The 23,402-nt window shown below is 46.0% G+C and overlaps 2 protein-coding genes and 1 non-coding gene across 7 annotated transcripts in view; 1 reads left to right on the forward strand and 2 right to left on the reverse strand.

Moving 5' to 3' along the window:
* ada (adenosine deaminase) overlaps positions 1 to 18,414 on the forward strand; it is a 34,656-nt gene extending 16,242 nt beyond the window's left edge. For all 3 annotated transcript variants that reach the window (XM_061845774.1, XM_061845786.1, XM_061845783.1), the window contains 8 exons: positions 2,833 to 2,976; positions 3,049 to 3,164; positions 7,926 to 8,050; positions 9,769 to 9,840; positions 10,898 to 10,999; positions 12,197 to 12,264; positions 12,348 to 12,477; positions 14,396 to 18,414. In XM_061845774.1, the coding sequence (XP_061701758.1) occupies positions 2,833 to 2,976; positions 3,049 to 3,164; positions 7,926 to 8,050; positions 9,769 to 9,840; positions 10,898 to 10,999; positions 12,197 to 12,264; positions 12,348 to 12,477; positions 14,396 to 14,500 (862 nt within the window). In that variant the 3' untranslated portion in view covers positions 14,501 to 18,414. The remainder of the gene's footprint in view (positions 1 to 2,832; positions 2,977 to 3,048; positions 3,165 to 7,925; positions 8,051 to 9,768; positions 9,841 to 10,897; positions 11,000 to 12,196; positions 12,265 to 12,347; positions 12,478 to 14,395) is intronic.
* On the reverse strand, positions 13,390 to 13,461 carry trnaq-uug (transfer RNA glutamine (anticodon UUG)). Its single transcript has one exon. It is a non-coding gene; the product is annotated as a tRNA-Gln (tRNA).
* A 79-nt stretch (positions 18,415 to 18,493) lies between the features above and the next one.
* The window catches only part of pkig (protein kinase (cAMP-dependent, catalytic) inhibitor gamma), a 31,582-nt gene continuing 26,673 nt past the window's right edge, over positions 18,494 to 23,402 (reverse strand). For 2 of the 3 annotated variants that reach the window (XM_061845821.1, XM_061845812.1), the window contains exons 2-3: positions 22,317 to 22,498; positions 18,494 to 19,064 (exon numbers count right to left, since the gene is read on the reverse strand). In XM_061845821.1, the coding sequence (XP_061701805.1) occupies positions 18,985 to 19,064; positions 22,317 to 22,470 (234 nt within the window). In that variant the 5' untranslated portion in view covers positions 22,471 to 22,498 and the 3' untranslated portion in view covers positions 18,494 to 18,984. Of the gene's footprint in view, positions 19,065 to 22,316; positions 22,499 to 23,240; positions 23,377 to 23,402 lie in introns of those variants that run through there. The other variant, XM_061845828.1, reaches the window with a different exon arrangement.

Here is a 23,402-nt window from a genome sequence, read left to right on the forward strand (position 1 = left end):
CTCATTCTGGAAAATGTACAGAGAAATTCCCTGCCCTTCGAAACCCTTTTTATGATTACTAATATTCTTGAATAATAACGTGACTGGGCGTTCAAGAGTCCCGGCCCGCCTCTCGAATCAAGACTCTGGGGGGAGGGTGAAAGTTCAATCACGCGGGTTGGTTAGCGTTGTGGGCGACCGCGTGTGTGCAAAGGGATGCGAGCAGCTCATTAACGCGCCCGGCGGGGGGGGAGATGGTCTCTGGTTGCCCCGGCGACGGCTCCATCCGGCAGCCGCCGACAATGGCGACCCGCTCCGTCGAATGGGAGCCTCTCCCCCGAGCCTCAGAACGCGCCCGGCAATGTATGGAACGCGCCAGCTGAGTACAGTGCGTGGACATTGGAAAGCGCGTTTGGAATGTTTTAGGGAGCTCAGCGAGACAACGGCAAACGCTGGAAACCGCGGCGGCGGCGGCGTCACGTCCACCATAGTCAGAGTACCAAAGCGCACGTCTGAATAAACACGAGCGCCGGTACCTCCGAGAAGAACCCATCCGTCGACCTCCGGTGCGCCGTTCCCAAGGCCCGTATTTCACGTTGCAACAATTGCAAAAAGATGAGATTATCTTCTTTTCCCAGACGGGGGCCCCCAATGCTCAGTGGTTCGCGCGTTACATATTTTTTGGTTTGGTAAACCAGGGGTCGTGAGTTCGTTTTGTCACTGGGGGCCTCCGCTCCCCAAGAGGGGTTGCGTCGGGAAGGGCGTCCGGCGTGCCAAACCAAAATTCAAATATCCAAGTTCAGCTGAGATGTTGTTAGTTAGAAGTGATCCGCGTATCATCTAAAAATGGTTGGAAGGTTCGTTGGTGTGTGGGAAAAATCAGGGGTCGTGAGTTCGTTTTGTCACTGGGGGCCTCCGCTCCCCAAGAGGGGTTGCGTCGGGAAGGGCGTCCGGCGTGCCAAACCAATATTCAAATATCCAAGTTCAGCTGAGATGTTGTTAGTTAGAAGTGATCCGCGTATCATCGAAATATGGTTGGAAGGTTCGTTGGTGTGTCGGAAAAATCTGAAAATATCTGTTGTTCCTCTCCCGTAGCAGCCGCCATTACGTGTTTCCAACCAGTATGACGTCGCAGGCAATATGGCCGCCACTGGGATGTCGAGTGAGACTTCCGCAACTTTGCGCATGGATGACACGTTCTCTGCTCATATTTATTTGTTCGTATAGACAGTGAAGTGAGTAATGTTCTATGTATTTTTTAATAACAATACATATTTTTTTGGTTGGATAAACCAGCGGTCGTGAGTTCGTTTGTCAGCGGGGGCCTCCGCTCCCCAAGAGGGGTTGCGTCGGGAAGGGCGTCCGGCGTAAAAACTGTACCAAACGAATATGAGCGTTCAGCTGAGATGACGCGCCGTGGCGACCCCTAACGGGACAAGCCGAAAGAAACTTACTTCCACAGAAAGACTTGAACGCTAGCACGGCACTAGCGTTAGCGTGACTCGAGGGTTAGCGCGACGCTAGCGTTCAACTCATTTTGTGTGTCGAGGCTTATGAACAGGTGCGCTCTTTGGCACCTTTCCCCGTCCGTCTCAAATGCACGTTGGGCTGCAGGCCACCCCATGTAAAGTTCTTGGCTCATACTGGCCTACTGTCCCACCTGCGCTAGACCCGGTCCAGCATTTGTGAACAAAACCCAAAGATGTAGTCATGGGGGGGGCATTAGAAACCATTGACCATTAGAAAAAACCAACAGTTATACGAATGTAATTCCTGCCCTACTGCCCGCCGCGCTAGTTAGCAATAGCGTCGCCGCATTAGCGCTAGCAACACCACCCTAGCATTAGTGTTAGCGCCGCTGCGTTAGTTTTAGCACCACCGCGCTAGCGTTATATTACCACCGCTGCATTAGCATTAGGGCCGCCGCGTTAGAGTTAGCACCGCCGCGTTAGCACGGCCGCACTAGCATTAAACTCTCTGTACCGAGGCATATCACGAGGTGCGATCTAAACTCCAGGAATTACGGCAACAACATGTTAGGATTAGTGTTAGCGCCACTGCATTAGTGTTAGCGCCACCGCATTAGCGATAGCACCGCCGCGTTAGTATTAGCACCACCGCGTTAGCACCGCCGTGCTAGCATTAAACTATTTCTGTGTACCAAGGCTTATCACCAGGCTAGCGTTAGTGTTAGCGCCACTGCATCAGTGTTAGCGCCGCTGCATTAGTATTAGCACCGCCGCGCTAGCATTAAACTATTTCTGCGTACCGAGGCTTATCACCAGGCTAGCGTTAGTGTTAGAGCCACTGCATCAGTGTTAGTGCCGCTGCATTAGTGTTAGCACCTCCACTTTAGTGTTGGCACCGCCGCGCTAGCATTAAACTATTTCTGTGTACCGAGGCTTATCACCAGGCTAGCGTTAGTGTTAGCGCCACTGCATCAGTGTTAGCGCCGCTGCATTAGTGTTAGCACCACCACGTTAGTGTTGCACCGCCGCGCTAGCATTAAATTATTTCCGTGTACCGAGGCTTATCACCAGGCTAGCGTTAGTGTTAGCGCCGCTGCATTAGTGTTAGCACCACCACGTTAGTGTTAGCACCGCCGCGCTAGCATTAAACGATTTCCGTGTACCGAGGCTTATCACCAAGTGCGCTCTAAACTCCAGGAATTACGGTAATTGTTTTACTGCATCTGTCATCAGGCTTGTAAATGATATCGGCTTTAATGACGGCTCATTTCGAAAGCCGCCACACTTGAGATGAGGCATCGGCGGTAGCGCCGCGGCGATAACGTTTATCAGCCGCGCCCAAGGCCAAAAGTCGTGAAGTCTGTTTTTTCTTTCTTTTCCCCAGTGGAGACCGAGAAGCCATAAAGAGGATCGCCTACGAGTTTGTGGAGGACAAAGCTAAGGAAGGCGTGATTTACGTGGAAGTCCGATACAGTCCTCACTTCCTTGCCAACACCGACGTGGACCCGATCCCGTGGAACCAGCCGGAGTAAGCGAGGCACGTATGCGCTTCCGGTCGTTCTGTGGACTTCACGGCGTCCTTTTTTTTGTTTGCACTCAGGGGTGACCTGAGTCCGGATGAGGTGGTCCGACTGGTCAACGAGGGTCTCGGAGATGGGGAGCGGGCCTTCGATGTCAAAGTCAGGTCCATTCTATGCTGCATGCGCCACATGCCAAGTAATGAAACTGCTCACGCTCCAAACTGCCTTGTAAGATAAAAAGCTGATTCTCCAAAGCTGATTAGATCACGAGCAAAAGTGCTGCGTCGCTCAAATTTGGCAAATCCACGAGCAGAGAGGGCCAAAGTCCGCTCCAGCGCTTGACAAAGCATAAGCTCAACTCCCGTACTTTCCTAAAACTAAAAAGTACAGACTCTAAAATGCATCTACTGTTAGTTCTCATGTATAATACCCTTTTTATTTCATTTTTTACATTGTTTTGGCAAAAAATGTCACTTTAAATCGAGGGTGTGTATTATACATAGGTGTAAGAAGAAAAAAAAATACCGAAATTAGTTAGCATTAAGACAGCATAACCTTTTTATTTCATTTTTTACATTGTTTTGGCAAAAAATGTCACTTTAAATCGAGGGTGTGTATTATACATAGGTGTAAGAAGAAAAAAAATACCGAAATTAGTTACCACTAAGACGGCATAACCTTTTTATTTCATTTTTTACATTGTTTTGGCAAAAAATGTCACTTTAAATCGAGGGTGTGTATTATACATAGGTGTAAGGAAAAAGAAATACCGAAATGAATTAGCATTAAGACGGCATACCCTTTTTATTTCATTTTTATATTGTTTTGGCAAAAAAATGTCACTTTAAATCGAGTATGTGTATTATACATAGGTGTAAGAAGAAAAAAAATACCGAAATTAGTTAGCATTAAGACGGCATAACCTTTTTATTTCATTTTTTACATTGTTTTGGCAAAAAATGTCACTTTAAATCGAGGGTGTGTATTATACATAGGTGTAAGAAGAAAAAAAAATACCAAAATTAGTTACCACTAAGACGGCATAACCTTTTTATTTCATTTTTTACATTGTTTTGGCAAAAAATGTCACTTTAAATCGAGGGTGTGTATTATACATAGGTGTAAGAAAAAAAAATACCGAAATTAGTTAGCATTAAGATGTCATACCCTTTTTTTTTTTACATTGTTTTACATTGTTTTGGCAAAAAATGTCACTTTAAATCGAGGGTGTGTATTATACATAGGTGTAAGAAAAACAAAATACCGAAATTAGTTAGCATTAAGACGGCATAACCTTTTTATTTCATTTTGTACATTGTTTTGGCAAAAAATGTCACTTTAAATCGAGGGTGTGTATTATACATAGGTGTAAGGAAAAAAAATACCGAAATGAATTAGCATCAAGATGGCATACCCTTTTTATTTCATTTTTATATTGTTTTGGCAAAAAATGTCACTTTAAATCGAGGGTGTGTATTATACATAGGTGTAAGAAAAAAATTACCGAAATTAGTTAGCATTAAGATGGCATACCCTTTTTATTTCATTTTTTATATTGTTTTGGCAAAAAATGTCACTTTAAATCGAGTATGTGTATTATACATAGGTGTAAGAAAAATGACCGAAATTAGTTAGCATTAATATGGCAAAACTCATTGCATCAAACTTCCCACGCTACTACCTCTGAGCAATATTACATGATATATTGTAGACATATATCACTACCTTGGGATCTCTGACATCGGATTTAGTGTCTCAGTTTACGGTCACACGTGAAATTTTAATATTCATTGCACTCACGTGTTATTGTAATTCCTTCAACCAAGTAACTAGTTCTGTAGAGGTGATTTTTCTTGGGGGGGGGGGCGCATGCACAAAGGTAGGCAAAGTTTACGTCAGAGAACGTTAGAGAAACTAATAAAATAAAAATTACTATTCCTATAATACTTCAATTTTGGCACATAGCAATTCTCGGGTGTGTATTATATTTAGGTAGAAGGAATATCGTATTATGAGTTAGGGTTAGCTGGGGGTGTCAAACTCATTTTTGTCACGAGTTTCCGTCAGAGGGCTGTTATGACTGTGAAACCATAAAAAACTTTAATCACCTCATCATATTTACACATGAAATTTAGGAATTATTTTGGAAATCAGAAATCAGGGGAAATGGGTTTTTCCAATGATTGTTTATGTTTGGTCATTAAAAAAAAATGGTTTTAATATCTCAATGTTATTCATGACAATTTGAAATTTTGGTACAGATTTATATAAGTATAATGGAAGTTGGGACACATGATTTCCCTTCGCGGGCCACATAGAATCTTGTGGCGGGCCAGATTTAGCCCCCGGGCCTTATGTAGTCGTGTCGTGCGCTCTTACGGTGTATCAGACAAAACCACCCCCCCCCCCACCCCCCAATTAGCCCGTTCCGCGATGTAAGTTTTCGAATCTAGCGAGTAAAAGGAAGTCAGGAAAGTCAGTTCTCTGAAAAATTGAATGAAGTATTTGTACTCACAAAAGGTTTGTACTTGGCTCACTTCCCACTACTGCCCAACAGGAAGGGCCGATAAAACAAATAAATACACGCGCAGAAATGTTACAGAATTTTAATGTGTGTGTGGTCTAATAATTATTATGGAAAGGTTCAGGATCAGCTGGCCAAGTCTGGAACAGCACAAGGGAATTTTGTCTCCGGCAGTCGCCCCCCCCCCCCCCCCCCGTGAAAATAAAATAAATAGTCATGCAGCTGCCACTTCCTGTCTGCCCAATGCAGCGGCCAAATCTATTTTGTAATATTTCCCAGTCACAGGATGTCTCGTTTTGCGTTGCACAAATTCCTTTAGCCGCACACTTTGCAAAGGTCATTCCAGATTCATTTGTGAAAATTGCAATAATGCATGTACAAAATCCGGAAACGCGGACACCTGCGCTTGGAGTTGTCCCGAAACAAAATGCACAAGCGATGAGTGAATATTTTATGAAATCCCAAATCCCTCTCGAGCACCGCCTACAACTATTTTTTCCTCTCTTGTCCCTCCCACTTGATGAACTCTTCCCTGTAATTGTAAAAACATTTGAAATCGTCGAAATTATGCCCTGAATTATGTAACTCAGCTACTAAAACCTTTTTAGCCAACGAGAAGACGATGAGACTGGTCTTCATCTCTCCATTTTTTTGCCAATATTCTCGGGCACGCTCAGCAGGGAAAGCCAGACTTCCCTCTCTTCTCCGAAATCTTCGTCCAGGTCTTCCGGGGATCCCGAGGGGATCCCCTTCGCCGACCGGGAAACGGTCCCGGGTCGTCTCCGGGGCCTCCTCCCGGTCGGACCGGTCCGGAACACTTTTAAGGGTGGAGGCTTCCTAACAAGACATCGGAGCCGCCTCACCTGGCTCCTGATCCCTCTCCTCGATGAAATCTCCCAAAGGGGAGACGCCCAGCAGCCTGTGGAAACTTGTTTCGGTTTCTTGTTCCTGCAATCTTCCCCTTTGAGTCACAACCAACAGCTCGTGACCATGGATGAGGGTTGGAACGTAGATCGACCGCTAAAATCGAGACCGTTGCCTTTCAGCTCAGAGCGCTAAAAACTTCATCGGTTCAGACGTTGCACCGATTCGTCCGTCTGACTCTTGCTCCAGTCTTTCCTCGCCCGTGAACAAGACCCCGTGACACTTGAACTCCTCCGGGATCTCCACCTCGACCCAGAGGGGCCTTCACCCTTTTGCGACAGAGTGCAAAAACCCAGGACTGTTTCCTGTTTCCTCAGATTTGGAGGTGCCGAGTTTCATTGCAGCTGCTTCACGCTCTGCTGCAAACGGCTCCAGTAAGCGGTGAAGGTTGCGGCTCGATGAAGCCGACAGAACCACGTCGTCCGGCAAAAGCAGACCCACGGTGCCGCGGTCACCGAACCGGACCCCCGCAAGTTCAACAGCTGACACGGTACTCGCAAGTCACCATGAAGCCGACAGAACCACGTCGTCCGGCAAAAGCAGACCCACGGTGCCGCGGTCACCAAACCGGACCCCCGCGAGTTCAACACCTGACACGGTACTCGCAAGTCACCATGAAGCCGACAGAACCACGTCGTCCGGCAAAAGCAGACCCACGGTGCCGCGGTCACCGAACCGGACCCCCGCAAGTTCAACACCTGACACGGTACTCGCAAGTGAGCAGGTCTGCCGGGTCGGACTAGGATCAGAGCCAACTCACCACCAGCCAGTGATCAGTTGACAGCTCCGCCCCTTTCGTCGCCCGAACGTCCCAGACAAGCAGCCGACGGCACGAGCGCAAAGTCGATCGTCAAAACTGCGACCGCGGATGTTCTGGTGCCGAGTGCACGTGTGGACACCCGTCAGGCTGAACACGACGTTCATTATGGACGATACATGACGAGCGCCGAAGTACGACGACAGAATGCGGCTCGGGTTCTGATCGGGGAAGCCAGTTCCTCCATTTACTCATCATAAAAAGATAAAAATGATTTTTTTGGTTAGATATATGAGTTTGCTCTTGACCACAACAGCACGGAAACACGTAGGCTACTTTTGAGCAAACACTTTTACTGTAACTATTCCTAAAATTAAATCCGCACTCACCTTTAACTACATTGTAAATGATTTATTGAGCAATATTTTAAAGATGATGGGGTTTTTTTTCCCTCCCAGGTGCCTGAGTATTTGTAGCAAGGGTACCATGAAAAACAAATATCATATTTTAGAGAATGTACCATTGAGAGTTGAGCTGGACAAGACCAATTATATGATGGTGTACTTCCTGTTTTGTTCCTGACATAACAAAAAGAATGTGAAGATTTGTATATTAAGGGTGGTATTGCAATATGAAAAATCTACATTAATAATGATAATTGTAGCAAGAGCAATTGGTCAGTCTCGCTAATCCGGACGAGACCGAGGGGGTCGAGCGTCGCCGTGTCTGACGCGTCCATTTCAAATCCGCAGGCTGGTCCGCCGACGTCCTGGAGCTCTGTAAGCGGTATCGGCACCAGGGAGTGGTCGCCATCGACCTGGCGGGTGACGAGTCGCTCAACTGCGAGGCCTACCCGGGACACAGGAGAGCTTACGAGGTCAGTCTTCATCTTAGAGCACACCGCGGTTGGGAGACGCGGTCAAGTCGAATCTGGAACTTTGGGTCTTCGGGTTGCGGTTTCAGATCGGTCAGCTGACACTCCTCCAGAGAGCAGAGAGAACTGCTCGATTCGTCACAATTTTGAAGCTTCATTTTACAATCGCTGACATTTTCTTCATTGATTCCGATTCGGCAGGCTTGTAAACGACACTCTTCTCTGTGGTGGGACATTTTGAATTTCATTTTACAGGGAATTTGTGATGTTTCTACGTTATAACATGAAACGAATCACGTTGTAACGTAGAGCATATCATGTTACAACATGAACGTTTCACACTATAACATCAAATGAATTACGTTATAAGGTGAAACTTTTCATGTTATAACGTGATATGTTTCATGTTATAACATGATATGTTTCTCATTATAATGTGGTTATAACGTGAATCATTTCCTGTTATAACAATTCATTTCACATTATAACGGGAAACGTTTCATGTTATAACGTGAAATGAAACACATTATAACATGTAATTTATCGCGTTATAACATGAAACGTATCACGGTGAAACCTAATAAGTTCTACGTTATAACCTGAAAAGTTGGCGCCGACCTGTTGCGACCCACTCTCATCCTTTTGAGGTGCCAAACAGGAAGACACCGCTAGAAGTGGACTCTAATTGAGTGTTGCACAAAACGTGGATTTGGTGAGCTGGGAGTCGAGGTGTACCCAAAGATCAACTCTTGCGCGTGGGGCAAGAACATGTAGTAGAACCGGAAGTAATTGCCTTTTTTTGGGGGGGGGGGACGAGGTGAAGAGGCGTGAAATTTATTTACCATTTTCTTCGTTACAACATGAAACGAATCACGTTGTAATGTAGAGCATATCACGTTATAACATGAAGGTCTCACACTATAACATGAAATGAATTACGTTATAACGTGAAACATTTCATATTATAACATGAAATGATTCACATTATAACGTGTAATTGACCACATTTTAACGTGAAACATATCACGATGTGTTTCACGTTATAATGTGGTTAATTACGCGTTACAACTTGAATCATTTCACGTTATAACATGTAGTAGAACCGGAAGTAATTGCCTTTTTTTGGGGGGGGGGCGAGGTGAAGAGGGGTGAAATTATTTATTCTTTTCTACGTTATAACAAGAAACGAATCAATCAATCGTGCAGCATATCACGTGATAACATGAAGGTTTCACACTATAACATGAAATGAATTACGTTATAACGTGAAACATTTCATATTATAACATGAAATGATTCACATTATAACGTGTAATTGACCACATTTTAACGTGAAACATATCACGGTATGACGTGATAGCGACCTTTTTGTTAGTTTTTTGGGGGTGTGGCAGCAATACGCTTCCGTAGCGATGAGATCTTGACTGTTTCTCGTTTTTTTTTTTTTCCCCTCACATTTTTGTATTCTCTTATCGCTCAATCGCTACACGCCGTCGTCATGGTAATAAAAAGTGTACTCCAGTCACACAGGGTGGCAGGAGGAGCAGCGGTGCCCCCCCCCCCCAAAAACAAAAAACAAAAAACAAAACAAAAACCCAGATTAATTCCGATCTAAGTGGATGAAAAGTGTCGCGATGTTCCGTCCACGTTTTTATTCGGACACCCCGGGAAACGTGCACAAATGCTCTCCTGACCCCACTTTGCTTGGACTCCGTTGGCAGGAAGCGGCGCGCTGGGGGATCCACCGGACCGTTCACGCGGGCGAGGTGGGCCCGGCCTCGGTGGTCAAGGAGGTACGCCGTCGGACGTCGGAAGCACGGTGACGCATTCCTGACGAGAGGCGGAAGAATGTGTCGCGCTCTCCGCTGAACGCTCGAGTCGTGATGAATCGCAACTCCAGCCGCGTTTCTTGACCTTTATCAAGTGGAGGAACGCGTTTTATTATGTCGACCAAATACGTAGACGATATACTTTGGTTGAATACAAAGCTGATGTCGAGCTGTACGGTGGTGCCTTGAGATACGAGTTTCGTACATTCCGTGACCGCGCTCGCCAAGTTAAACATCTCAAATCGTCTTTCCCCATTGAAATGAATGCGAATGTCATTAATTTGGGAAAGCTGATCAGAAAAGGAACTCCAAAACTTCTTTGCTCAGTGAAGTAAAACACAAATATTGACAATAATAAAAAAAAAAAAAAAATAGTAAATATTATGTAAAGAGGCAGCGCGGTGGCTCAGCTGGAAAGCGTTGGCCTCACATTTCTGAGAACTCTGGTTCAATCCCAACCCTCCCTGTGTGGAGTTTGCACGGTCTCCCCATTTCTTGCGTGGGTTTCCTCTGGGCACTCCGGTTTCCTCCCACATCCCAAAAACACGCAACACTAATCGGACACGAGGTGTGATTGTGACTTTTTGTCTCTATGTGCCCTGTGATTGGCTGGCGACCAGTTCCGAGTGTACCCGGGCTCCTGCCTGAATACAGCTGGAATTGGCTTCAGTCCTCCCATGACCCTTCTGAGGATAGGCGGCTCAGAAAATGGATGGATGGATAATTGGGGACTCTAAATTGCCCCTGGGTGTGATTGTGAGGGCGGCTGTTTGTCTCCATGTGCCCTGCGATTGTGCCCGCCTCCTGCTCGTTGACAGCTGCGAGAGGCGCCTGCGACTCTTGTGAGGATAAGCGGCAAAGAAAATGGATGGATGGATTCTGAAATGTCTCGAAGTGTGAAGGGCAACGGTCGTTTTGTTTACATCCGCCCAGCGATTGGCTGGCGGCCAGTCCAGGGCGTCCGGCGCCTCTCGCGTTTTTGCGTTTGTCACGCGCTGACGGCTGCCGTTTGACATTTCAGGCTGTGGAGGTGCTGAAGGCCGAACGCGTGGGGCACGGGTACCGGACCCTGGAGGACCGAGCGCTTTACGCGCAACTGCTGGCTCAAAACATGCACTTTGAGGTAAACAAACTCACAAAAACTGAAGTAAACAAGAAACAAAATTTACTTTTATATTTTCAACCTTCCAATATTTCAGTCCAACTAGACAAATACAAAACACAAGACGTGACACGTGCACACACAAAAAATACTCATTTGCGCATTTAATAACCTTCTTAGGAAGCAAATGGAGCAAAACGGTCATCTGCCGATCAGTTTTTCGATCAGGTGCGCTTGATTTGCTTGAGACACTCTCCGGCAATTACATATTTAAGTTGTGGCCTCGTCTGCGGCCAAAAAAAAAAAATAGCCATTTGTACGCCCGCTACATCTACAAAGCAGGTCAAAAAAGTAATTGGGTGTTATAAACATGTAATAGACATTGAATTGTGATTATTGAAACAAAAGTCACGTTCTTTGCTACATGGGGAAATGGAAGTCAGAATAAGATGATATAAAAAGCGGTCGTATGGAAAATAAGAAATTAGATGAAGAGTGTTGTAACAGTGTAATAACAGTGTAATAAGGACAGCAACAACATTGGAAGTTTGGACAATTTTACATATGAGCGTGTTTGAGTTTTGCGTATGAGAGCATTCACAATGAAAACTAATTTTAGCAGTGGAAATGTAGTGTTGTAACAGTGTAATAAGGACAGCAACAACATTGGAATTTTGGACAATTTTACATATGAGCGTATTTGAGTTTTGCGTATGAGAGCATTCACAATGAATACGTAATTTTAGCAGTGGAAATGTAGTGTTGTAACAGTGTAATAACAGTGTAATAAGGACAGCAACAACATTGGAAGTTTGGACAATTTTACACATGAGCGTATTTGAGTTTTGCGTATGACAGCATTCACAATGAATACGTAATTTTAGCAGAGGAAATGTGTATTATAAGCGTTTGGCTAGTGTTCATATGCAAAAGAAAATTGCGTATGGGAGGGTTTTACTTGTGTTGGCGCGCATTTCACTAGCGTCCATGGACGTGGGTGGGGGCGAGGGGGGGGGGTCGATCTCATTTTTTGTGTGAGAGGCACTCGTGGGTCATCTTTATGAGCAAAACAAATTTCTGTCGTGTATAAAAGCATTTCACAAGGGTATACGAACAGGGGAAAGAAATATGTATTGTGCGTGAAAGCATTTCACGAGTATTTATCTCGTGAGTGTCAACTCCAATCGTGAATTACTGTCCCCCCCCCCCCCGGTCCAGGTGTGCCCCATCTCCAGCAAGTTCACCGGCGCCTGCGACCCGGACTTCAGCAAGCACGCCGTGGTCACGTGAGCCCCGCCCCTCCTCGTGCGCCGTGACGACCGAGAAGTGCCGGCGGCGCCCGCTCACCCCGTCCGTGTGGCGCCCGCAGGTTCAGGAAGGACGGCGCCAACTACTCGCTGAACACCGACGACCCGCTGATCTTCGACTCCACCCTGCAGCTGGACTACAGCGTGGCGAGCCAGCACATGGGCTTCACCCGCGAGGAATTCCAGAGACTGGTGAGCGCGCATTTGCATTCGTACGCCGCGCATAAAAACAAAAATAATAATAATTGGGGATAATAGTAGTCTGGACCCAAACTCGGCTCAAGACTTTTGAACGTCCAAATACTGAATTTGATTTGTTTATGGCGGCACGGAGACTCGGCTGGTAAAGCTATTATTGCTCAGGACCATCCCCGCAATAGATGAAATCCGTCAAGTATTTTTGTTGTTGTTGGTAAGATTATGTTTTTACATATTGGCGCCACGGTGGATCAGCTGTTCTGCGGTCCCCATCCCAAAAACATGCAGCATTCATTGGACACCCGAGGTGTGATTGGTTGTCTGTCTCGATGTGCCCTGCGATTGGCTGGCGACCAGGTCAGGGTGTGCCCCTCCTCCTCCTCTCCGTTGACAGCTGGGATAGGCTCCAGCGCTCCTGTGACCCTCGTGAGGATAAGCGGCAAAAGAAAATGGATGGATGATTTGTTTACGCTACTCTTTGCTCCAACACTGCAGTTCTCGAACATTTCACACAAAGTAGCGCGTCGGCAAATTTTCAGGTCTTTTCATCGCCACCAAGATTTAAAAAGAAAGTAGGGTCGTCGGCCTACGCGTACATCCATAATTAATACTTTACTGTTGTGCAGTTTGAAAGGCAATTCTGTTTCAATACAGGGTGGAAAAAATTTAATGAAATTTGAAAAATATGAAATTACTCATAATTCTATTTTATAATTATCAAATTAAAAAAATATTATCGTGAAAGTTTGATATAAATTGTACCAAAATAAATATCCATCCATTATCCTAGCCGCTTATCCTCACAAGGGTCACTCACGGAAGAGCCTATCCCAGCTAGCTTTCAGTGAAAGGCGGGACCGCACCCCGAACAGGTCGCCGGTCGGTCGCAGCGCAGGTATCGACACCATCACTGAGCGGGAATCGATCCCGCGCCGCCCGCACCAAAGGCGGGCGCGTGTACCACTACGCCATCAGTGACTTCTAAATAAATATTTGTAGTTAAAAAGGAGAAAATGTTTCGAAAAAAAAAATATGAAATTAAACCATTTAATATACACCCCCTCCCCCCACATATCACTAGAAGTAATCGTATCGCACGTTGAATATCACTACAAAGAAGAAGCTGCAGACAATTATTTCCAGTTGTAGGCCTTTCTGTGACTCCTCCAGTCTCGTCTTGCGGGTCAATGGACCTTTCCGACTGGCGGCCTTAAGCTCCGCCCCCTTAGCTACAGTTGCCATGTCCCACAAGCTTCCAAAATGGCGACTGAACAGAACTGGTTTGAAGTGGATTCTCGAACGCGTATTCCAGATAATATTGCGGGCTATTTTTTTTTTTTTTTTTTTTTGCCGAATGGGTCAGACTTGTCCTCGAGAGTTCCGCAGAGAGGTCTCAAATATTTCACGCTAGGATATGTCCACGGAATTAAGATTTTGGATGGACGCAATGTCAGAGTTACAGCAAAACGTTAGCGATTGATGCAAAAAAAAAAAAAACGCCTCGCAGACTTCATATTGAAATCCAACCCCAACAATGGCCCCTTGTAAGCTAGCTGGATGCCTTTAATCAGAATTGCACGTTCACCAAGCGCATGTGAGGACCATTTCCTTCATAACGTTAACTTTTCCAAGCGCAGGCTACTATCAACCGGCATCGCTTGTGGGACAATACGGCGAGAGGGGGCGTGTCAAGATAATGCGGCTGTCTGATTGGCTATTATTGTACGAGCGATTGACCGGTCGGAAAGGTCCACCGCTGGTCCGGTCTCGGTCTCGTGATGTCAAAATGGACGTAAAGCGCAACGCACAATGAGTCACAGATCATACAGCTTCGTGTCGGAGTACAGTACAAAGTTTTGCGCGTGCATTACATGATCTATATTTTTGAGGCAATCGGTGTGCTGTTTTTCAGAACATCTGTTCGGCAGAATCTTGCTTCTTACCCGAGCCGGAGAAGAAAGAGCTCCTGGGCAAGCTCTACGAGGCCTACGGGATGATCCGGAGCACGGCCTTCTGAAGTCCGAAAGTTCGCAAAAACTCGACCTCCAAGCAGCCGACGCGCGAGAATGTCTTAACCCGGCTTCGGCCACCGCCCGCTTCCCCTTCGACGTCGCCGCGAGTACCTCGTACGCGGGATTTTTGCGCAGAGATTGTCGTTCAAACTTTAAAAAACGAATAGTCGACCGTTCAACGTTGTACGGAACCACTCGGCCGGTCCAGACCAACGACGCGTTCGAGTTCAAATCGGAAGGTGCGAAGCGCTGAGGTCTGCCGAAACCTTCCGAGGGAAAATTCACTGTGAAAGATTCTTTTTTTTTTAATTTGTATTTTTTTTTTTTAGGGATGCAGTATGGAAGTCAATATGTGCCACCGGGATTTGAATTTGAAATTAATTTCTCACCCTGGCAACTCCAGACAATTATGCATGGATGAATTTATTAATATCAACATTTCCCATACTATTTGTCCCCTTTAAATATTGAACATAATTCCCTTGTTAAAAAGAAAAACAATTCAACATTGGAATGATCGATTTCAGAGTCAAACCCTCACCATAATTAAAGGCAAAAGGGACTAAAAAAAAAATACATATTGAAAGAAGTTGAGCAACGTATGGTAGAACTAAATGAAGCCTTTCTACAATCATGTACATTTACTAATTATAATGGAAAATGGCCTGGAAGTGGTTGACATTTAACTTGTACTTATTCACCATTTGAATTATGAATGCAGAGCAATATTTGCATTTGAATAGTGACAACTGAAGATGAGTTTACGCGACATTACGTGCGCCATTGCTGGCAGAAGACACGTCATTTTCTTGGCAGTCTATTCTCAATTATGAATTGTTTATCGCTCATCAAATGATTTTGGAGCCTCCATAAAGTGATCATATTTTCAATAGTTGCTACAATTCGCGGGTTTAAAATTCCCCGACTGTGCCACCGGGCAGGGTTACTTCCGGTCAGATCCAAACAGCCAGCCAATCCAGTGACGCTTTCTTAGTACGTGACGTCACGCGATTTAAGAAACCGGAACTGCGATTCGCTGGCTGTTCGCTTCTGACCTGAACAGCCGGCCAATCGCAGTTCCGCTTTCTTAGTGTGTGACGTCACGTGACTTAAGAAAGCGGGACTGCGATTGGCTGGCTGTACGGTACTTGAGGCGACCAGCCAGCCAATCCAGTGACGCTTTCTTAGTACGTGACGTCACGTGACTGAAGAAAGCGGGACTGCGATTGGCTGGCTGTTCCTTTATGACGCGACCAGCCAACCAATCCAGGGTTACTTCAGGTCAGAAGCGAAGAGCCAGCCAATCGCAGTTCCGCTTTCTTAGTATGTGACGTCACATGACTTAAGAAAGCGCGACTGCGATTGGCCGGCTCTTCGCTTCTGACCTGAAGTAACCCTGCCTGGCGGCACAGTCGATGAATTTCACACAGCGAATTGTGGCAACTATTGAAAATGTGATCACTTTTTATATTTCAAATTCAAATATATCACATATTTACTTCCATACAGCAGGATTTATCAGGTATAAATGAGTCCAAAACCAAAGGTCTTACTGTTAAACAGTAGGTGGCGCACCACTGCCTTCCATGGAGTTTTTCGCCCCGGCCGCTCCACTTCCTTGTTCCTGTGCTGTACATATTTATTTCTAAGCATCTTTGGCATTGATTGCAAAAACGTCGACCAGAATAAAACCTGTCGTGAGCGCGCAGCCCACCTCGTTTGCGTCGTCACGTCTTCATCGGCAGGCGGAAGAGGAAGGAAGCTCCGACAGTTGGGACTGCCGGGTCATCTCGCGGTCCTGGAAACCGCGAGAACGCGGCAGGACCCGCCGGGTCCACAAATGAGCAAATCGATTTCGTGTCGCCGCCTGACGTGGACAAAATTCAATATTTGAATCCCGCTCGGGTTTTTTTTTTCAAGTTGGGGGTTTCAAAAGGTGGGTGCGCCCCCCTTCGGGCACATTTTTTTTTTTGTGATAAAACACACTGTTTGGTGACGGTGACCTCCGGTTACTTCTAACAGTGTAAGAACAACATTTTGAAAACTCAAAATATGATTCCAAACAACCAAAATAATTTTGCAAAACAGAATGTAGGCTGAGTGAAATTTATATCGAATAGGCTACTGCGCTTATCAGCTATATTTCAGAAATGAGTAATTTCTTATATATCCATCCATTTTTCTTTGCCGCTTATCCTCACGAGGGTACACCCTGAAAATGTCGCCAGCCAATCCCAGGGCACGTGGCGACAAACAGCCGCACTCACAATCACACCTATGGGCAATTTAGAGTATCCAATCGATGTTGCGTGTTTTTGAGATGTGGGAGGAAACCGGAGTGCCCACCCGGAGGAAACCCACGCAGGCACGGGGAGAACATGCAAACTCCACACACAGGCGGGACCGGCATTGAACCCGGGTCCTCATAACTGTGAGGCCAATACTTTACCAACTGCACCACCGTCTCTCTTTTTTTCCTCTCTCTCTCTCCCCAGCGGTCCCCGTGACCCTCGTGAGGATAAGCAGTCTCAGGAAATGGATGTTCAACTGTCGATTGTTAATAATTGACAGTTATAATTCTCTCTCTCTAAAAAATCATGAAATATAAAAAATGAGCGATAAAATGCTTCATCTGCAGGGCCAGTGCTACAGATAGGCCTGTATTAACAGTTATCAATTATATAATATTTGAGAAATTAATGTCCAACTTACCTTTTGCGTTTCCTGGTTCGGATATGCTCCTGGATATTGTCATTTTTTTTGCTCCTCAGCTTCCATAATTGATCACATCGGAGCACTTTGCCGGGAACGTCCACTTTTTGCATGCGTTCTGTTAGACACCTTGATAAAGTTTTCGTTCCAATCTGCACCGTTACACTTTTTTCAAGCCACGCCCATCTGAAAGTTTTTTTTCACCCCGTGGTTTTTCTCAATTTCCCCGGCCCGATCTTCATCTTTCCCCTCAGAAACTTTTGCCGTACTAGCAAACGTACAGACCGCTCGATAACATATGCATACGTATGTCTATACGTTATAACTGTGTAGTAACTATGTAACAAACAGAATGCTTCTCTATGAAATGTTAACATCAGAGTGAAAATACCCAACGAAACGCTGCCGGAAATGGGAACGTTGTCGTTCTTATAAACACCTAATTTAACGCCGTAAACAGATAGCAACGCAGTTTTCCGCTACAGTTTTTTTCACCCCGTGGTTTTTCTCAATTTCCCCGGCGCGATCTTCATCTTTCCCCTCAGAGACTTTCGCCGTACTGGCAAACGTACAGACCGCTCAATAACATATGCATACGTATGTCTATACGTTATAACTGTGTAGTAACTATGTAACAAACAGAATGCTTCTCTATGAAATGTTAACATCAGAGTAAAAATACCCAACGAAACGCTGCCGGAAATGGGAACGTTGTCGTTCTTATAAACACCTAATTTAACGCCGTAAACAGATAGCAATGCAGTTTTCCGCTACAGTTTTTTTCACCCCGTGGTTTTTCTCAATTTCCCCGGCGCGATCTTCATCTTTCCCCTCAGAGACTTTCGCCGTACTGGCAAACGTACAGACCGCTCGATAACATATGCATACGTATGTCTATACGTTATAACTGTGTAGTAACTATGTAACAAACAGAATGCTTCTCTATGAAATGTTAACATCAGAGTAAAAATACCCAACGAAACGCTGCCGGAAATGGGAACGTTGTCGTTCTTATAAACACCTAATTTAACGCCGTAAACAGATAGCAACGCAGTTTTCTGCTAGTTTTTTTCACCCCGTGGTTTTTCTCAATTTCCCCGGCGCAATCTTCATCTTTCCGCTCCGAGACTTTCGCCGTACTGGCAAACGTGCAACCCGCTCGATAACATATGCGTACGTATGTCTATTAGTTATAACTATGTAGTAAACAGAATCCGCGGAAAATTCTCATCCCTGTTTTTAATCCGCTGCGACTCCCACAGAAATGAAGACGCCGGCATATAACGTCAGATTCATAAGCTGTTTTTTTTATTACACAAAGAAAGTAGCTATCACAAAAGTTATCACTGAACAGTTAGCAATAAATACAGAGTCCATACACGACAGTATCATGGAGACTAAGTTGGATGGGGGGGGGGGGGCAACACTCGATAATGAAAAAGGTCAAGAGGGTTACAAACACGCACACGCATAGAAAGAAAATGACACGTAGTTATGATCTCCCCCTCCGTGATACGGCTTGGAAATTGTTCAAATATTTTCAGCTCAGTCTCCGCACAAGCCCAAAGTCTCTTTGCCTCCTCATCCCATGGGGAATATTCAGGGGACTAAACAAGAGTCCAAAGCGCAAGAGAAGCATCTCAAATGGCAGTCGGACTTCCCGGCGAGGCCGTCCAAGCGTCTGATCCAAATGTTGCCGGTCCGGCTCCCGAGAGGAGCCGTCGCTGCGGGGTGCCGTTCCCGTCGCCCGTCCCTCCGTAGCGGCCCGCCCGCCCGCTTAGGAGGGGCCCCCGCCTCCCTGGGCGTCCTGACCCGCGGAGCCCTCGGCCTCGGGGGCCGGAGACGCCTCGGGCTCGCCTGACGGGGGGGGGAGGAGAGACAAGAGTTCGGTGTCACAAGACGTCCACGGGTCGGGTCGATGACATTGAATCGAGCGTTCAGTCGGCGAGAAAATGTAGCGCGACGGCGCTGCTAACTGCGGTGTGCGTACAAAGACGAACGATGAGTTCCACCCCAAGAACACCATCCCTACTGTGAAGCACGCGGGTGCTAGCGTCATGCTTTGGGGCTGCTTTTCTGCACATGGGACAGGACGACTGCGGCCACGTATCGTGAGATTTTGACACGCAACCTTTTTCCCCTCAGTCAGAGCATTGAAGACCCGAAGCACAGAGACAGGAAAACCAAGGACTGGTGCCGCAGGAAGCGTATCAAGATTCTGGCGTGGCCTAGCCAGGCTCCAGTCCTAAACCCAATGGAAAATCTTTGGAGGGAGCTGAAACTCCGGGTTTCTCAGCAACAGCCCAGAAATCTAGAGATCAGATCTAGAGAAGATTTGTGTGGAGGAGTGGGCCAAAATCCCTCCTGCAGTAGGTGCAAACCTGGTGAAAAGCTACAGGAAACGTTTTACCTCTGTAACTGCAAACAAAGGCTACTGTACCGAATATTAACATTGGTTTTCTCAGGTGTTCAAATACTTCTTTGCAGCTGTATCACACAAATAAATCGTCGCAGTGGACATGCACCTGCGATGAAAATTTCAGACCCCGCCAATATAGCAGGGCGTTCAAATACTTATTTTCTTTTTCTTTTATTACCGCTACATCAGCACATGCGCAACGATTATTATTAATGATTGTTGTACTGACCATTTAAAAAAAAATAACACAAGTACAAACCTAGCAAAATATAAAACAGATCATTCTTAATATTCTGAGCATATGAGTAGCGGCAAATCGGTGGCGCGCATTATACATTGGTAGAAGGGTTTTCCTGATTTTTGATTTTGATCAACTTTGGGGGTGCACATTATACTTCAGGACGCATTATAAATTATGAATTCAAAAACATTATTGTTTGCGTTATATCAACGCACAAGCACTTTGTTTACACAGCCCAATAGTCATTTTTTACTTTCAAGACATTAAGAAGAGGACTAGCTGGGTGTGTTTCTGCTGCGGGACCGAAGAACTGATGCCTTCAGGAGTTTCTGTTGAACAGCAGAATTCATTGGTTCTATCGTTCACCGAAAGTTGACCCGGTACTGAAAGTACAAATCAGCCCCCCCCCCCCCCAAAAAAAAAAAAAAAATAAAAAAATAAATTGAACTACCGTACCACCGCCATGTTTAACTTGTTGTTGTGTCGTGAACACTGACCCTGACTGAGTCCGTCGTCCAGAGTTGCATGCACAGGCAGGTCCGGGATTGAACCGAGGACCTCAGAACTGTGAGGCAAACGCTTTCCAGCTGAGCTACCGAGCCGCCGCACATGGATTTATGTGCAATTAAAAATTAGAAATTAAAAACAATCCTATCTTCTCAAACATCTTTTTTTTTTTTTAAAAACACAAAATAAGATAATGGACGCTGATGTTTACAACTTGTGTGTAAAACTTCTAGGACGTTCTCATTGAAAATTGTTTCCCTGCTTGCATCAAGCCCGGCCGATGTCGCACGCCCGATAGCCATCTAACCCCACCGTGATTGGTCTGCTCCGCTCACGACACTGTAAAAGTGCCATCCATGTAGAACACTTTCGTATTATGCCGGGGGCCGCAAATTATCACATCTTGGGCCACAAATGGCCCGCGGGCCGCACGTTTGAGACCCCTGGTTTAGGTAACTGAATAGTTTTTTTCCCCCTTAATAAATGAAATCATTTGAAAACAATTGGGTTATTTGTCTGATATCTTGCGACATTTGTTTTATGATCCGAAGCAAAGAGGAGAAAAAATGCCAAATCATCAGAATTTGAACAGCGGCCCAATCATTTTTCACGCCGCGGGCGACAAACGCGATCAGCGAGACGAGGAACTAAACGAAGCCGTCCAGACCGCGGGAGGGGGGAGCGGCGGCCAAAACGGCTCGCCGAGCGATATCATCGCTTTTGGAAAGGCGCCAGGGTGGCATATGTGAAGCGCTTTCGACGGCTCGCCTTCCAGAATACAAATCTATCGAGCCTGAATTATTTTTGTGATGAGCAAAAATGGGGCTCCGCCGGTCGCATTTAATACGCGGGTTTCCAAATAACCGTTTATTATATCAGATTGCACTCACTTAACGCATGGCCGCAATAACGGCAAATACTCACAATTAGGGCGCAACAAATAATTGCTTTTAGGCTCTTACCAATTATGATATTTAGCAGAAATAAGTGATATCTGAAAGGTACGTCAGTCACTCACATTTGAAAAATGTACACGCGGGGGTCAGTCACGCCCGCAGATATAAAGTTACGAGTGTGGCCCACCAGTCATGCCCACGGATATAAAGTTGCGCCTGTGTGTTCTGTTTGTAATTATGAGTGTACCCCTTTAAGAGGGGAGGGGGGCGGTGTCAGGTAAACTAGGAAGAAGAAGTAGAATGAGCAGCAGAGTGGGGTTCACTGCGCTGGATCGGTTTTCACGTGTGCCAAGTGTCCAACAAGTGCGCAGCTGAGAGGGAACATCGCTCAAAAACTACACAAAATCCGCGACGTCTTTCAATATCTGTGGATTTCTACTCGGAACAAGTTTTAAGCGCGTGATTTTTCGTGCTCGACTGGCTTACGGCCACGCTACCTTGAGAATCTCGTCAGATCTCGGAAGCTAAGCGGGTTTTGGCCCTGGTTAGTACTTGGATGCGAGACCGCCTGGGAATACCAGGTGCTGGAAGTTTCTCTCCAGAGGGGGTTGCGCCAGGAAGGGGATCCGGCGTAAAAACTGTGCCAAAACAAACATGTGTTCATCTGAGATGACACGCTGTGGCGACCCCTTACGGGACAAGCCGAAAGGAAAAGAAGAAGAAGAATTTTTTTCGTGCTCGACTACGAGTGCGATGGTGCGCGGGCGCGTACGCGCCTGTCAAAATCACAGTGACTGGGTACCTTTTACCCGTTACGTGACAACCAGCAAAGTGAATCATAATTTCATTTCAATTTGAAATAGTCGCGTTTGTGAATAAGGAATGGAAATAAAACTTTTATCCGATTTGTTGATTAATAGACAAAGATAATCAACATCGCTAGAAAATCCTGTTGCAAAACGATGTAAGCGAATAAAACGATGGCGTTTGGTAACGTCACCCGGTGACAAAGCGGTCGCCTCAGGCCGACAGGCGGCACCACTGACCTGCGTCCTTCAAGTCCATCTCGGCCAAGTCTTTGGCGACGTCGCTGGTGCTGGCCTCCACTTTGCCCTCACCCGCGATGTCGGGCACCGCGTTCCTGCGGCCGGTACGATCACAGTTGATGAAGTCCGAGTACGACGTCTCCACGTCCATCATCTGTCCATGACCAGCGCTCTCATTACAGCTGCGGCGGGCAAGGGAGGGAATGGGAGGGAGGGAGGGAGGGAGGGAGGGAGGGAGGGAGGAGAGATCCGGTTTCAAGAAGATTGTCTTCGCTGGCCTCGCCGGTTGAGTTCTTGCATCGTAAGCGTTTCTATTTGACGACAGTTGGCATAACGTGCGATCCCGGACGAGATATCGCTGATCGGAGCGGTTTTTCCCGTCATTTTTGTAAACAATGGCCGCCGGATGCCTGAAAGCGAGTGACGACTGCTGACCTTGACAAAAAAACTTATGTTTTGGGTTGCGCGTTGTACATCGGTAGAAGGGGTTTCCCGAGATTTTTTAGGTTAACTTTGGGGGTGCGCATTATACTCGAGAAATTACGGTACGTACACAAAGGTATGCTGCCCAATTTGGAGAACATATAAAAGTGTTAAGTGTATGGTGGCAAAAAATATGCTTCATACAGTATTATACATAAGTATATTAATACTTCATCCATAATTCAATTTCTCCAGAACTCGTCATGGCCTTTCCAAATCAGACTCACTCCAGCGTTTGGGAAATCTTTTCAAATTTCAATAAATTGTCTCAAAACGATGGCTGTTTTTTTTTTTTTTTGTCATGAACTGAAAAGAACAAGTGTTGAACGCATTTTCTATTCCCGCATGCTGATTACAGGATTGCACCGCCGACAGCCAGACCCGCGCGCCAATTAAACGCCCCAATTACATCCCTAAAATCTCAAAAACTGCCTGCCGCACATCTCCGAGGTCTCCGGCACGCATTCGTCCAGCCCGAGCCGAGAGAGCTTCAAACCGTTCGAAGGGCAGGTTGGCCCAGAAGCGCCTCCTCTCTTGGCGCTTCCTGCCTTTCCTCTTTCCCGTTCTCTCTCTCTCGCATATTACAGTCGGTCATGATCCGCA

This window comes from Syngnathoides biaculeatus, chromosome 2 (genome assembly GCF_019802595.1).
Source record: "Syngnathoides biaculeatus isolate LvHL_M chromosome 2, ASM1980259v1, whole genome shotgun sequence".
Taxonomy (NCBI): Eukaryota; Metazoa; Chordata; class Actinopteri; order Syngnathiformes; family Syngnathidae; genus Syngnathoides; species Syngnathoides biaculeatus.